This window comes from Atractosteus spatula, chromosome 23 (genome assembly GCF_055471065.1).
Source record: "Atractosteus spatula isolate fAtrSpa1 chromosome 23, fAtrSpa1.hap1, whole genome shotgun sequence".
In the NCBI taxonomy this organism is placed as follows: Eukaryota; Metazoa; Chordata; class Actinopteri; order Semionotiformes; family Lepisosteidae; genus Atractosteus; species Atractosteus spatula.
Window position 1 is genome coordinate 5,218,081 of NC_142728.1, and position 17,802 is coordinate 5,235,882.

General features: G+C 36.5%; 1 protein-coding gene across 1 annotated transcript in view; it reads right to left on the reverse strand.

Annotated features, from left to right (window-relative positions):
- Positions 1 to 17,802, reverse strand: part of LOC148816087 (astrotactin-2-like) — a 312,272-nt gene that overhangs the window by 236,971 nt on the left and 57,499 nt on the right. The window contains exons 4-5 of the mRNA XM_088904657.1: positions 9,559 to 9,705; positions 551 to 718 (exon numbers count right to left, since the gene is read on the reverse strand). Of these exons, the coding sequence (XP_088760783.1) occupies positions 551 to 718; positions 9,559 to 9,705 (315 nt within the window). The remainder of the gene's footprint in view (positions 1 to 550; positions 719 to 9,558; positions 9,706 to 17,802) is intronic.

Sequence of the window (17,802 nt, forward strand, 5' to 3'; positions counted from 1 at the left end):
GATTATATAATAGCTAACAACCACAATTGTATTAAAAGGAGATTTATTTAGGTCTTCAAGGTATTTACTGCTTTTCTTAAATATGTTATGTCCCTTTTGGCTTTTTAGCAGCAGGGGTGGGACAGATGAGCAGTCACCTGCGAGAGAACCAGTCTTTCAAGACTTCTTGAACTGTTGTTCAGTGCTATTCTGCCAGAGGTGTAGGAAAGAATATGAAAGAAAATGTTCTTTGACATCAACCCATAAAATGACTACAAAGCCAAAGTTCGGACACAAAGAAATAATTTCAAAATTCCAAATTATCTGCTTTGATTGAGGGATTCTCAAAATTTCAATTGAGAATTCAATCCTTTTTTTTCCTAACTGGTATCAATGTCTTTATTTAAAAATTAAATTTGAAAAAACTAACAAGGTCTGATACTAAAAATAATATACAAAAAGTCATAGTAGCATGTCTAGGAAAATTAATAAATTACAAATGCAGGATTCCACATATAATCACATGTGCAATGATGTATGTAAAAGAGTCTGACTGAGATGCATGGCTTACCTGTCTGCTGGTCACAGAGCTGCTCACAGGGGTCTGTTGTTCTCTGGCCACAGTAGTCTCTTACCCACTGGGACGTAGAGTTCGTCTGGTAATACAACGTCAGTTTGGCAGGATTCAACCAATCAGAAACATCCAAATAGCTTCCCATGCTCACCACAAAGCTGCTTCCTGCATCAACAAGAGGGAGAGGAGAACTGATCAGTGGTCCCTTAAACTAGAAGTGCAACATCACTTTCCTTTGTCCATGAGGGAAGGAGTATTACCCCAGAATGAGGATAAAATTCCACTGTAGGCTTGTACAATCTGTACCATTAAGTAAATGCAATTGTCGACACATTTTCTTGCTCCTGTCATATAATGGCTGCAGTGCACTACTCAGTACTCAGTTAGCTGAGTAGTGCACTTCAGAGGTAGACTGTAGATGGCTGCTAGTAGATGACTGGAAGCATTAGGGATGAAAATCACTATACAAACATAATTAATAAATTCAGCTATACGTGATAGTGCAGGTGTGTGTGAACCACATACAGTACCCCAGAAACCTATGGAGGCATGGGCTGCTGCACTGTTATAGGAAGACAATTGGTCAGGTTACTGTTTAAAAGGAAGGAAGGCTTCCTGGGGTGGCCAGCAGATGTTTGCCATCTCTGTGTGCCACTCACAGGAGGGAGAAGGACTGACAGTGGACCAAAGAAATTGTGAGTTTTATGAAAATGAACCGGGAGTTTCGAACAATTGGACGTTTTTGAGAAGAGTCTTAGTGGAGACTGTTTTGTGCATTGTTTGTTCAAGGCCAGTTAGCAGTTTAGCTGCTAGGTTAAGCTAGAAAAACACTACAAGAAGAAGTTAGTCAGTAGCTCAAAAGGGAGCTCAGACTTTTGTTTGGTGTATGTTTAGTTTGTGGTGTTTGTCGTTCTCTGCCCTGGTGTGTTTTAAACCTTACAGCTGTGTGTTAGGTGTGTCTGTTGGTCTGGCCCTGTCTATTTTTAAGGTCCTGTTACAACACACTCAGCAGGCAGTCACAATTATTTCACAATACATACAACATACAACTGTAGAAGTTTTTTTTTCATTTACTCAAAAGAAATGGTCAGGGATGTTGCAAAGATTAAACGTTGAGCATAAGGGAGTCCTAAACACAGACAGGAAGAATTTACTGCAGAATATTAATACACTCAGAAAACCCCCATTGATGTATGGGAAGCAAAAGTAACACATAGGATTTCCTCAATTTCCTTTGTAAAGCCAAGAAATTTCAAAACACAAATTTATCAAACAAGCTGCATCTAAACTTTGAAGCTTTATACCCAAATTAATTTAAATGAATCAGGAAAATCACATATGGTTTTGCTTTTATTGTCTGTAGTCTAAAATACTATGAATTATTTTGCAGATGGATAAAATGTAAACTGCATGTGATTACTTAAATATCTGATGTATTGTACTCACTTCACACATATCATGTTTAAGTGATATAATGCAAAGATCTTATGATCTCCTCTCAGATTATAATTTAGAATAACCGTTAAAGGACATGTAGAGCAATCAGTCAAATCTATAATGAAACTGAGAATAGAATTTGACAACTCGGTTTACAGCACTTGTCCATCCTAATGTCCTTAATAACATCAGGCAGTGAAGCATTGGGAAGAAGAGGGATAAGTATAAGAGGATTATCACTGTCAGGAAATGAGTTCTCAATCTAAAAATATACAATGTGGAGAAAACATCTCACAATAAAAAGGAATTAAGCATGTAAGGAAAAGGACATCTACCCATTTCTGTAATTTGGAGAGTTTGTAGTGTAACTGAGGTAGGTTAAGGTTTTTGAGTTCAGCCAATGGCACTCTGTTTGACATTCTAATGGAAAGGCTCAAGGTTGAGGGAGAAGTAGTAGCTTTTATATGCAGATTCCATTACTTTGAAAGGCACTTCCTGTTTATGGTAAAGGCACCCATTTTGTTTCCCTTAATTTTCTGTAAAGTGCTTTTAATCTTCATTGCTGGATTCATTAAAACATGTATTATTTCATAGCTGGCAACTCCCTGGAGGGCTGAGATGAGGGAAAACTCTTGAAAGAAGATATCACCTCCCTTACTGATTGCATGCCTTATCACAGCAGTGTTCCACTTTCTAAGGTTATTTACAACCATATACTGTACCTCGTGTAATAGGCAATAAGCAATCATGGTATCTTCACTTGGGACCAATTTAGAGAAACATATTCATTGCCCTCTGTACGTTGGATTTTTAAAGACTATTAGTCAAATTTTTAAAAAATATTTTAGAAGTTGTGATGTAGTTTTTGTTTCTTCAAAGTGAGGATTTGAAAAGTTTTCGTTCTGGAATTTGAATTTAACCAACTCAACATTTTGCACAACAGAAATTATGAGTGTAACTATTATTATTGTTGTTGGTGTTATACTGTACATTTGCTCAGGTTCATACAATGTTGAATTGGCTTATGAAACAGAGCAAAAAAAATACTCCCCTTTAGGTAAGTGACTCTGAATACCTCTCTTTCCATTTATTGAACCTTGACACAGAACTGGCAACTCACAGAAAAACAACCACAGAAAAATCACAGAATCACAGAAAAACCAGAGAGACCTCTTGTAAAATTAGTAGGTGTCAGTAAAGAACACAAGCTAGAGACTATTATCAGAATCCGAGTGATGTTTTATGGCCATCTGAAAGCCTTTAAAAAATAATAACTGAAAATGATCAAGCTGGAAAGTGTTTCAATTACAGTCATTAAAACAGATTCTCCTTGTGCAGCCACTAGAGTAATTACACACTACAGATAGGGCTCAGAAAAAGGTCTTTGGCAATTATATGACTTTAAAAATTTTTTAATGGATTTTATATTTTGGCAAATTAAATTGCCAGTGAATTAAAGGATTTCAGAAAACATTCCTCTTCATTCGGCGCACATCCAATTTGCACAATTTTTAAGAGCAAAAATTCTTCAACTGGAGAAATACAGAGAATGACCAGCTGTAGACCATGATGTACGACAGAGGACTCCTCAAAGGGAAAACATAATGGTTTTGTTTTCTTATGTCACCCTCCACCCCACGCTCCAATTAAAAAGGACAAAATATATCTAAGAAACAAAACCAATGTTTGATTCTTTATCTAAAGAAATATTTTTATCACAATGAACGTAGGGTGGTCTTCTGATGTAATTATGCTTTTTTTGTTTTCAAGCAGTACTGGGTTAGAGAAACTCCATTTAAATACTGTATGTCGGTGTCATGTTAATGAAATACTGGTTGAGCACTCATCAGGTAATCTTGTTGCAAAGGATATGTCAACTCAGCTAAAAACTGAGGTCTTCAGATAAGCTGGTACACATGCCTAATTAAATCTCACTCAAGTGAAATGCTAGGTAGTTTATCACAAATAAATAAGTAACAAGCAAAAGAAACTGTTTTTTTTCTTCCCATAATGAAGTGAGTTCCTGACTGCGGTAATCACAGAGTTAGGCGAATGCTGCATGTTGAAGAATGAGGTCTACGTTAGACAGCTGACAGGAAGAATTTGTATAGTGATCCTGTAAAACTTGAGATATGAGGAAAGTGTCTTTTTTCACAGTTTTTTATTGAATATGCTCCAGGTTTGTTGTATGAGAGGACACCCAACAATCAAAACTCAATCATGAAAATGACATCAGGAAGAAAACGAGTGTATCAAAGTGTGTGGCACTGCTGCACATAAAAATCAGCCCAAAGCTCTGAAATAGAATTCCCTACAAGCTGGAGCGGGAAGCGAAACCTTAGGTAACTCAATAGCACCACCCACTGTGATTGGACTCACATTATGGCTTAAAATGGGCACTTCTATTCTTTAACAATCTACAGTCATCAATTACACGAAAGACAGCAGTCAAAGGATGATCAACAGCATGTGCAAATACTTTATAAGTAATAGTACAGATTGTGGAGATTGTACTCACGGCCAGCATCTAATTCTTGGTGACGAGAACAGATAAGTATGAACCTACCAGCAGCATAATATCCTATAGTTTGTCTTTCTTTTCTATTCATTCATTTTTTCTGACTTTTGATCTCCACGTTTTTATCTTGGTTTGCAATCAGGTGTTATGAATTATGTCTTCATTTTAATTTCCCCAGGCTTCATTTACAGTACCCCCACAAACAGATGCTCATATCCTGTGCTCAGAGGAAGAGCCCTGCACATCTGGTAAAATGCTGGAATAAGACTGTAAAATACTGTCTCTAGCGGATGAACAGAAATTTTGTATTGGCATTGCAGTTAAATGTGGTACTCTGCCTTTTTATTGCTTCTAAATTATATGTTTGTTTTGAAACAGACATTCTTGTTACAGTTTCTTGTCTATTGGAACATTTTAGAATACATATTTGGAAGTAAGAAAGTAAATGGCATTCCAAAGAAAACAATTAACTGCACCTCATGGTAAAAGAGAGTTTTTTTTAACGTGAAAGCAAAAGAGGACATTTTATTAGCATTGCAGTCATTGCTGACACGCATACTGCCTCAATTCTACCAAGGTCATCATATCTTCTTAGATTTTCACGTTTCATGTTATAACTACAGTAGGTGCAGGATGCTTGCTGCAATGCTCACCTGGTTAAACAGTGTTCTGATAATGGATGGATTGATTTACATCCTTTTTAACATGGAAAAAATGACAATCCATCAGCAGTAATATTCTTGTTCCTAGCAAAGAGCTTAAAGCCTTCTTAAAGCTTCTGTATTCTTTGCAATGCCTTTAAAATGCAAAAGGGACAATGTATTTTGACTTGAGGCACTTAGAAATCAAATAGGTAGAATATAAATATGCAAAGGAAAAAGTAACAGGTTTATTCCATGCTGAAAAAAAGAAGAAAGAAAACACAACGTTTCGGCCGTGGAGCCTTCTTCAGGTGTCAAGTTCTTTCTTCTTTTTTTCAGCATGGAATAAACCTATTACTTGTTCCTTTGCAGCCTACACATGCTGACGCAGCTACCCACCTGAACTACTACAGAATATAAATATGAATCATTTTGTCAACTGAGTTAATTCACTAAAGAGATAACTAGCTGGTATAGATCATTTGTACCAAGTTATTTAAAGAATTAATTATTTTATAACTTGTACAACATGGGGATCAGGTTATCTTTTGTTTGCCTTATTTAAGAGATATGCACAATGTCAAGTACTGGACAGCCCAGAGGTAATTTATCAAATAATCCTAACTGTTAAAAAGTCACAGCAAATTAACCTTTCCTCTGCACAATTTTCCTGGCATATGTGTTCCTTAAACGCGTGTTCTCTGAGTGGCAGAAGATAAGAGGTTTTAATTAAATTGTTCCAGTGTTTACAATCATTCAGCCTCCACTATCTCTTACTTGATTATGAGCCTGGAGTCTGGTATCTTGCATCCCTAATGCTTGTACAAGTATGTGGTGCACCAAATTTAAAGATTCATCAGTAAATTTGATCTGTCAGATGGCTTATCCTAAAAAATAGTATTAGACTTGTCATATGAAGTAGCACAGGAATTGAGTCTTGCTCGGCTTCCTGACTTAGTTATCCACTCAGAGTATTGAATTTTCAACAGCCATGAGATAACTGGTTCAAATTCAGATTGCAGCAAAAAAGGACTCCAGTTTGGATCTCTCAGGGGGCAGAACATAATTGTCTCATGGAGAATTCTCAGCTCCTTGTACACCAGCAGAGCCTGTTGATAGACGGGTTCCTGTGAGCTTGCAGCATTATCAGTGAAAGCTTTGTCTTTTATCTATTTAATATGAGAGTGCAGGGGTCACTGAGAATGATGAGTAAAGAGACACTGCCCTCAAGTATTATTGGGACAGCAAAGTCTAAACTGGGATGTTCACTTTGACCTCTAATAATAATTGCTCATGACAAATACATGATTGATTAATACAATGCTTCATTTTTAATACATATTTAATATTTGTTAATTATGTCATTTGCATTCTACCCTTAACCTAATTAAACAACTGATACTATTAAATGTCTTTGTTGTTTTTTCCAAATAATTTTATTATTGTTGAAATAAAGAAGCCATTGTAAAATCAGAATTTTTTTGAGTTGTTTGAAATAACATTTTTTTTATCATACATACCAGAGATTGTGACTATGCCATTAGCTTTCAATTCCTCATTAACAGAAGGATTACTGTTAATGTGAATACCAAAGCATTCATCCAAAGCAGTGCCTCAGGGGACTTAATCCAAAGAAACCTATAATTTTATGAAGATTGGTGGCAATTTCAAAGGAAAACTGTATAACATTTTCCCAGTAGTTGGGGTTATACCAGAGGGCCTTCAGTAAAAGAGAACTTATATCCATTCTAGTACTTCTTGTTCTATGATCTACCAAGAGGTCAGAGTAGAATCTCTGTTATATAGTATGCACACTTCAGAGGATATTGCATTAAATGCCAGATCATATTTTTGAATGTCAGAAGGCTCCGGCTCTGTCAAAAATTATTTTAAGATGGCTTATTTTGGGGGTTTATCTTTCCACAAAAACCTTCTGAACTAAACATTGAGCTTTTTGAACGAGTCTTCTAAAAAAAGCAGAGTACGGAAATACATAATAAGTGGTAGAATGTTAATTTTAATTTTGTTAATCTTACCCAAAGCAAGAGGTGGTTAAGCCATCTTCTGCTATCTATTTTCATCAATAAGGACATGTTAAGATGGGAATAACCTCTATTTGAGGTTTTAGAATTATCACAAGATATATAACTTCTTCAGGTGACCATTTGATAACATGTATTTAATGGTATTGACTCAAACTTCCCCCAGTTAAGTTTTGTTTTATAAATTGGGATCTTAAACCAGACTCTCAGACTACCATTGCCAAAAGACCAGGACATTTTCACAAGCACTCACCCCTCTAGCTGGGTCCATGAGAACTAGAAATGGCTGCATGCCTGTCTGTCCGGCTACCTCTCAATCCGGTAGGCAATTTATCAATCCAGCTCCCAATTAAACAGCCTTTTAAAGGTTCGACTGTCCACTAGACCAGTGCTCCAACATTGAGCTACTACGAGTCTTCAGGCAATCAGCACAACATTTGCCTTCCGACTGCTTCAAGATTAAAAATCTTTCAAGCACCATTCCAGTGGAGATTTGCCTCTCCAACCCTCATCCTGCTGGCCCCGCTGCCTGATCCTCCGGACACCCTCTGTCCTGCTACCCCGCACTCCTTCTCTTCTACCAGCTCTCTGATTATCCAGCCTGCCTGCTTACGTTCCCAAAAGACTGCCTCACTGCTTCCTCAGCATTCTGGACACACCTGGAGAATCCCAAAGTCTCGCACTTGGGTTTCAACCTGTCAGCTCACTGCGGCACCCACATTCTAACACTGTGCATGTCTGCTACAGTGGATAATCATGCATTCACAGGAAACACATTTTTACTACTGTCTATTTTCATCATCGTTCTGAACTTTACATCTACCCTGACCTTATCATTCCTTGCATTTATATAGGTCTTTTCATCCCCAAGCATTTCACAGAGTGAGACCGAATCCATTCACCACCTCGGTGATGTTCAGCAGGCTTTGCACCAGCAGCCACACTACACAATATGTTAGACAGAGAAATGAGAAAATGCTTCACTATACTGAATCAAGTGGCAGTTTAGGGAGGACCTCAGTTCAAAACGCCATCTGATGGAACAGCACATCCTACAGAAGGGTGTCCTTGGTCACTGTACCAGGAAATTGATTTGGAAGTTCTGGTCCAGACAGATACATGCCACCTACTGGTCTACCAACACCATTAACAGCACCAACTTAGTTTCATTTTGAAGTCTCCCATCTCTGTGCTGACCTGACCCAACAGGTCCATAACAAATAATTGGAAAATGAATGCCTTTTAAAAAAAGCTATCTTTGACATTTGATTATAATCTAGAAGAGAATGAGTGCAGGTTTTAAGCACTATATCACATAAGAGACCATTGGCTCTTTTACAGAAACAGTTAAAATGTAAAGTACAGTACCACCTAAAACACATAAGATTTGCATATACAGCATATACAATATATTTGTTAATACAGTATAGAGTATCAAACTACAATTTTTTCTGACAAGGTTAAAAGGCAGTAGAAGTGTTTTTTTCCTGGTTGTGACCAGCAGAAAAAAATAAATAAATTGTGGGAAACAAGAAAAGACTATTTTAAAAGTGGAAACTATACTGTAAAAAAATTGCAAGTATAAAATGAAAAAAAAATGTTTATTTTTCAAGATATAGAGAAATACTTAACAGTTGAATTCTGACTTTGAGTCGAGCACATATCTTTTTTCAGGATTAATCCTACTGTCAACAATTTGCTTTATTTAATTCAAAATATATCTATGCACACTTCTTTTTATAAGAAGAAAGAGAAAGAAATATAATCTTTCTTAAGGGCTGGTAGAAGGTAATTATATAAATCAGTCTCCAGGACAACCAGAATTTTTAACTAGCCTAGTGCTGCTGGTCTATTAAAGACTCATAAAGTCTTCATGTAGTGTAACTTAAATTTTTCTTCAATTCAGAAAATTCTTTTCTTTTGATCCAAGTGCTCAGGTACTGTAGGACCTGCTACACTTTACTTTTTTATGATACTGAAGTATGCCTCAGGCTTTAAATTCAGTTTGGCTTTGCTAACTATTGCACATTTCACAGCAATTCAAGACTCATAATGGATGATGAAAAAAATCATAATCATTCACATTTAATGGATTTAGAATAATTATTATAAACACTGTTTTTAAATCTCTTTCCTACCCAATGCAAAGGGAAAATGAACATTTATGTAATTTTATGTTTTATTTTAATTTGGTCGAAAGATTAAGACCATCATTTAAAGGTCAGAAGTCTCAAAATCTGTTCCTGGCAGTTCTTCCCCACCCAGTGCTTTTGGAGCTTAACAAGAACATTCACAGTGACCTCTGCTTCAGAAGCCGTGTGCTTCTGCATCCACATGCGAGAAGAGGAGCTGTGAGAAAACTCTTACCATCAGCAATGAAGTGCTCCGGCACATGTAGAGTCACCTTCACAGTGAGAGGACAGGAGAGCTGGCTGCTGTACACCACAGCCAGAATGCAGGTGCTAACTGTGATTAATGTCAGAGTGGCTTTGTTCACTGGGCTTCTCGGAGAGCCTGAGAGGAAAAGAAAGATAAGAGGGATACAAAGTGAAATCAAGAGTTTCACCCCAAAAGCAAAACAAATCCAGACAAAAGTCAGGCTTCTCTTTACGGTGCTGTTTCTTTTGTTTCATTGTATTACCTGACTAATATATTCCCTGAGAAATACTTTTTGACATGCGTAGCATGAAATGTGGCTTTTCTCCCATGCTTCCACCCCCTGCCATCAGTGGGGATGCTAACTGTACAGTGGTGAATTGTCATCTTCTCTGGTATTGGATTCTGGCAGTGTGGTGTCAGTGAGGTACCCAAGAGACACCCCCAAAGACTTAAATGAATAGTCCGTACTTGAAAGTAGTTCATATATAATAGTAGAATTAGACCGGATGGGGTTTTCACATGAAGTTAGTGGTGTATAAGCTTGGCCAGTCTCACAGTCCTTAATTCTGTTTTGTACTGTATGTGAAATGTGTGTTTAGAAGAGTGACTTAGTACAGTATAAGTAGACTGTCTGAACTGCCATATGTTCAGTAGACATTTGATATGGTAGTTTTGCAATACATTTATATCTATAGTTACATCTATATTTATATTCATATGTGTGATATGAGTGTGATACGATTTTCTGTGTACTGTTCTGTTCTAGTTTGTTCTTGTGCGTCCGGACTGTGAGTAACTCTTGTATTGTATTGTATGTATTGTACTATTATTATATAATTCGTTACACTGTGGCTGTGTTGTGTGTGTTAAGCTGCTGTTGCACTGCAATTTCCCTCACGGGATCAATAAAGTATCTATCTATCTATCTATCTATCTTCTGTAAGTTCTATGTAGACATATGGGTACAAAATGGTACACAATGGATGAAAAGATTTTGAATGGACATTTTGTGTGCATATAATGAAATTGTGTAAGGAAATGTAAAAAAAAGCAAAGCCATAGTGGCTTAATATTCTAGGAAGGAAGAACTTACTGTTTTCCTACTTCTTTTTCTCTAGATCCATCTGAATATCCTACTTCTTATAGTAATATGAGCAAAATTAAATTCAATTATAGCCAATCTGCAAAATGACAAGAATGAAACCTCATTTGAATAATAATAATAATAATAATAATAATATGCCTTATTAATGTTTAGATATTAGTGCACTGAATGGCACTTTTAATAAATGATGTTTACTGTAATATACATATTAAAAAATATGTAAGGCAATTATGAGTAATGTAGTAATTCAGATCAGAAAATCTTATAGACCTTGAGAACTAGATCATGGGTAACAATTTCAAAGTAATTTTACTGATATGAAACGCAGTATATGAGAATAACCACTGTGTATATGATTTTGATATTGGTGCTAGTGTATTTTACTACTGCTTTTGTAGCCCAGACATCAACGTTTAATTAAATGGCTGTGATTAAGAATCTCTAAATAGTGGCATGCAATTGATAGAGAACTGGTAGGACTTCTCAGTAACCCCAAAGACCTGTCAGGTGCTCAAGAGCTTTTAGTGTTAACTGCATCACTACTCTACAGTATCTGAAGCTCTCTGCTGCAGGAACTGAAAGGCTTGGAGCATGAAATGTTCACTAACAGGTGGTTATTGAATGAAGAATAACTAGTGATTAGAAACATAAAGAAACAGCATATTTGAATCTGAAAAGCCCCCACACAGAAACACCGACTGCATTTTCGTATTCATAGTCAATATAATATGGATTATGCAAATAGCTCCACATTTTTTTCAGCATCCTCTCAGTATAATCTATATTAGGAAAAGCCGTTAATCCCATTTTCCTTTTGTTGTTTTATTTAGGGTACTTCAAAATAGTGAAAACTGTAATCATTAGGTCTCTGCAGCTCTCACATCTCTCTCGATCCACAGGTTCCCCGAAAAATAATTTGACATTTAAAAAAAGAAACTTAAAACACTTTAAAAAACATGACACACTGACTCACACAAAGGAAACAATAAGATAATACATGCCCTTCTTTTTAAATAAAATCACACTTAATCACATGTTGTGCATGTCAAAAAGGAAGAGATAGCTATTGAATTTAAAAATATCTTTTAACAGCTGGATTTCCTTAAATGTAATTTCTTGTTTCATATCATGAAACATTATCCCTTTTGTTTCTGCTTCTCACATTGTTCTTTTCTATGCCTGTTAAATGTTTAGAAATAAGTGAGAAAAGAAGTCTTAAATTTCAGAAAAGTTAATACTCAATGGGATATAATGTTACAAGATTGTTGTCACATCACATCGCTGTTCCTGATTTACTTATACAAGAAACGTCATAATTTATGAAAGTGTTAATGCAGCGTCCAAAGAATCATTTACAGTGCTAAGACATTATTATTAAAGACGGCTATACTGCCCTATCTCATTTCCCCTAAAGCACTCTTAAAAGGCTTTTAACAACCATTTGTTTTTCTTAGAATACTTTAGCATCATATTAAATACACTCTCTAAAAATGAACAGGAACAGTTCCATGCATTATTTTAGAAATATAAAACTGTTATTTTTATTTCTTTTGCACACTTGATGTGGAAAACCCAGTTGTGTGTTTCAGTATTTTGGTTCACATCTGCAGACTTCCTGACCACAACATAGGGAGTGTAAGCAGACTACTCTGACCCATTCACATCTGAACCTCTTTTAACATGTCACAGGCACCACAGTTCCTCACCAAAGGTTCAGTACCGAAAGGAAAGAAGTGTCTCTCACTGAAAACACCAAAAGCACACGAGAGAGAGAGTTCACAGGGGATGCTAGGAATCAATAGAGTCCTTTCTGAATAATCCTACCTTAGGATCCTCTTGGGATTCCCCATTCCCCACAATTGCCTGAGCACCAGTATTTGGGACATCTCAATTACAGTCAGCTTCAACCCAGATTTGAACCAACAGTTAAGAAACTCAATGTGTCGGTTTAGTCAAAATCAAACTTAAAAAAAACATGATGTTTCTATTGTCTTAAAGAAAAATCTGCAAGGGGATAGGTTAAGCAAAGACAGAATGGATCAAATGAAATTGTTGGCTTATAAACTTTGGAGTTTTCCCTTGTATATTCTTGCAAGGGCAGCCCAGAATTCCTTGTTTTTGTTTCTTCTGGTTGAGAATAACTGCCCTATTTTAATCCAAGCACGATATTATGGGTTTTACAGAGTGCTTCTGTGCAATTCTACATATACAGAGAAGATCAAAACAACAAAGTTCACACTGTATACAGTACATAGGAAAATCAAGTACTTTTCAGATTCTCACGTCAACTCTCATTGACTGCCTGAGGAAACAACTTAAAAAGCCTGTGTACGTACCCTTTTCTTTACAAGCTCCTGTTGCTTAAGTAGCAGGCAACACAAGAAATTCAAATACAATCATGAGCACTGAAGGTCGGTGTGCAATCAGAAGGGAAACATTCCCTGAAGTAAAGGGGATCACAGCTAAGTGAATTTAATTATTTTACTGTTACTGTATGTTTTATAGCCTGTCAGGTTAAGTCCAGCAGTCTATTCCTTGCATAGATACACAATTTCCTCCCTTCTAATGAAAGCTGTAACCTACAGTATGTTTATGTAATTTAGTTATTCTGTTTCAATCTTTGCTACACTACTGTATGAATTTCCAAGAAGAATTTGGATGTACTGTACATTTAGGTTGGTCTTACAGGTAAATTTGTTATGAGATCACATGGGATTCTAAAAGGGCTTCTTCAAGTCCTCTTAAGTGATGAGAAACACACTGTTGGCAGTAGCTCTGACACGGAGGTTCATGGAATACGATTTATGTACTGGGCAAGGAGGCAAAAGTTGCAGGGAAAAAAATTCATCCAGAAGCTAAAAGGGGAATAAGAACATAATAAGCTCAGGCACTTGATGCTGCAGGAGATGGATGTCCACTATGTGACATTGTTAGAGTGAGGTTATTTTAAGGAATCTCCAGATATTTTTTACCCATAGCTAACATAAGACATTAGCTACGTTTCCCTTAGAATCTAAAAGAAATAACACCATATACTTAAAGAGGTCATGAGTTTTCTGCAATATCTAAAGAGCAGAGCTTTACTGGAACAGAAGATCTATACTGTAGCTTTTCATTATGTGTTCAGGGACATTTAAGTTTGTTGTCAATATTGTGAATTATGACACTGGGAAACTTAATACATTAAAGATGTAATATGAATTAATTCAGTCTTGGGACAATACAGCATGTCAGCCAATAGGTCTTCTCAATGAAGGACAATGTACTCTCTGAGCTGAACACTCCCTGAGATGGCTCTCACTAAACAATGGCTGTTATCTGATACTGTATATTTACTAAATGATGGATGACCATATCATCTCTGAAAAAATGCATGGCAATTCTTTTTAGTTGTTCAGTCAAGTTCACTATATTAAAAATGAGAAAAATTATATGGTCTAGCACTATTACAATATATATTACCATAGATAGGTACTATACTTTGCCTATTATATGAGTATAAGTTAAATTATTTAATAGCACTACAGTTATACACAGAGTGTACAACACTGCTGGGCTTGTCTACTCCAAAAACTTTAAGTGAAATATTCATCCATTTTTTTTTATTTTGTGATTCTTCCTGTAGAGCAGAAGGCTTTAGCATGTTAGGTATACAGTACTGTACACATTGACACGAAGACTGCAATCATAACTGCAGAATCACATTATTAAATTGTTCTTTTCCTGAAAAAAAAGCATCCTCTTGCTTCCAAAAAGATCAGACCCTTTCAAGAGTGAGGACTGCGATCCCCCCTGTGTGGACTTTACATGGTCTTCCTGTGCTTACATGGGGATTTTGCAAGTTTCTCCACTTTCCATCGACCTTTCAAAGATATAGCGGATGGGTTAATTGAGGTCTCTAAACTGTGGGTGTCCTGTGATGGACTGCAGTCCTTTGCAGGCTGTAGTCCTGCTTTGGGCCCTACGTTTTTCTTTTGCTCACTTCAGAATCATATCTTTCAGTTAGAATCCTTTAATTTCAAGTGGAATTTCAAAGCCAAGACAAAGTTCTGAAAAAACTTAAGTCAACATTTAAAATTCTTAAATGTTCCCCATTCCCCCCTTTTTTGAGAAGGTCAGAAAGAGGAGATTGCCAATATTTAGGTATGCAGTACAGTGATGCCATTTCCCCATCATTCTCCGGCCTGTGAATTAGAAATGGAGCTGTGTTGTTTCCTAGCAACAAAGCTTAAACCAAAGTCACCGCTGAGGAGCAACACAGCCCTCTTTATCAGCAAAAAGGCCACTGTGCCTTCAAGAACAGACTGAAACGAAATATGGAGTATCTTAACCAAACCTTAAAAGTGAAGGAAGAAAAAAAGTGAAAATGTCAACAGTGTTAAGATATATAACACAGAATCCAAATTGCATTTCCTACTACTTTCCAAAACCAGGAATTCTAAGATTTCTAATGTCATTAGTGGTGGTGGCCACATGAATGAGCAGTAGTATCAGCGGTGGTTGTAGTAATATTAAAGGGCTTATACTGTACAATACATGCCGGCCAAAGTCTCCGATAAATGAAATGGCAGATTTGCAAGCTACAAGAACCTTTGAATGTTGAATGTAGTTTTACTTCTAGCTGCACTATAAATGACAAAATTAAGAGTTTCTCCATACTGGGCCCAAAGGGCATCTTAGTTTAGGGAAGTTGCAGGAGAACATTTTATATTCTTCAAAACTATTTATCTTTGAACTCTGATCTATAGATGTCATTTTATAGTAAAGATAAGAATGTTAAAAATGGGCATCTTTTTCAGTAAATGATAATATTATATATACATTTATAGGGTATGTGGTACTGTATATGAGCACAGTGAAAGGAACTTGGAAGTAAAGACTTTGCATATAAATGTGGGTGAGATATCAGATAATGGCATGCACAGACACATTATCACTTGTTAAAGGATGAACAACAATTACATGATCTGCGGTGTCACAAAGCATATTTATATCAGTTTTTGGAGAAACTATTTTTTCTGACTTTTATTTTGTATTTTTCAACTGCCTTTCTAATGCTTTTGTGTAAAGACAAGAGCTATTTTCTGCTCTTCTCTAAAGTCAGCCTATTTTTCTCACCTCTGGGAATCCAAATAATGACGAATGATTGTTACTTTCCATCTATCCATTTTCTAACTGCTTTATCCAATGTAGGCTCACAGGGGAGCCGGAGCATTTGCAAAGCAAGGAACTGGAGCAAGGTGGGATACACCCTGGATGAGATGCCAGTCCATCGCAGGAAATACACAGACACAAACACAGACTGTACACACTCACACTAGGTCCAGTTTTCCCAAAGGTCAAATAACCTACCAGTATGACTTTGTATTGTGGGAGGAAACTGAAGCACCAGGGGGGAACCTATGTAGACAGGGAGAAAATACAAACTCCATGCAGATAGTACCTCAATAAATGAATCCAGAGCCCCAGAGCTGTGAGGCAGCAATACCAACCACTGCACCACAGTGACATCAACTTGTTACCTTTTCACTATTTTTAATGTAATTATGTACAGTGACCACAGCTCTCTTTGCAACATCTCCACAACATACAGTAGAGCTTTATTGTTACATACTGCACCAACGGCAGAAACCAGCCTTAACATCAGCAGAAAAATGCTGTAGGTTCTCCACAATAAAATGCCTTGTCTTGTGTTCACACAACAGCATCACAGGAGATATCTGATCAGAAACTTTCTGTATGTGATTGTGTAACATCCATTCTTTTTTTTCTCTGAATTAAGAAAGAACCAATGAAAAATGACTATGAACTTAACTACATTAGTTAAAATAAGTTAATAAAACAAAGTCAATATGAAAAATTAAATAAATGCATGTGAAGTCAACTATTTATTCCAATCACTGGTTATAGCTGCTGGATTAAGGAACCGAAACGATACATCTTCATAAATGTCCGGTTGAGAATGGCCATCAGAATCAGGTCAAGGTTTAGAAAAAATTAACCTTCTTCCTGTGGAAGACTGAGGCTTCTTATCTGATGCTCTTGATTCAGAAATGAACTGCATATCTACTGAAACAGCTTTCAGGCCCTCAGCCTTCCTCTGAGTTATAGTTTATAGCCTATAAAAAGCCATCAACCTCAAACGTGAGCCCTTTTTGAAAACCTGTGTGTTGGTGAAAATGATTGTTGTTTTTCTGCTACCCAACTTAGAAGAACCTTCAAACCACTGAGTGACTGCCACATAGCCTGTTGATGACTGGATTTCTATGTATTTACTTGATGCCTAAATTAACACACTGTATTAACTGATATTAACAAGTGAGGTTGTTCGCCAGTGTGATTGTGGTTATTGAAAACTCCCATCTTGCTTGTCATTCCCATTTGCATGAAACAGAACATATATATTTGTCTCCTTAGGAACAGACTGACAATATGAATGGCTTGAAAGAATATACAAATAAATTAGTAGTGCCCCCATACAATTATACATGTATTATGTTTTGTGTAGCATGTTTTGGTAATTTTTATCCATACTTTCATGCCTGAGCATAATTTTCAGTAGCATCACTGGCTCAATTACCCTGTCCAAAAATACCTACGTTGACCTTTTAAAACTGTCATATTCAATGAAGTATAACGGTTTGGTTAATTACCACTGCTATTAGCCTTGACAAGTTTTTCCAAGGATTTCTTAGCTTTATTACAGCTCTTGGTTTCATGATAGACTGGGATTTTAAATGAGTGTATGAGCAATCATTAAGTAGAATAAATCATAACAACACAATGAAAACATTTCAATAAAGCATCGTTATCATGCAGATATAAGTAACTGATGAGTGATGTTAATGACTGTGGTCTGAACTTCATGACTTAAAATGAGTTATATGTAAATCATTTTAAAATGTGTATAGTTATGCCATATAATATGTCAGCAAAGGATGTATACATTAAATGGGCAACACCAGGCTACCAGTTGAGTCCCAGGTGGCAGTAAAGACTGAGCACAGGATGATCCCTATTACATAAATTAACCTAGTTAGCATTATCAATCATTTCGTACTCTGCTAGGGGCACTCTAGGGCTCAAATGTGGTAATACTGATGGGGTACATTCCAGGGGTAAACATG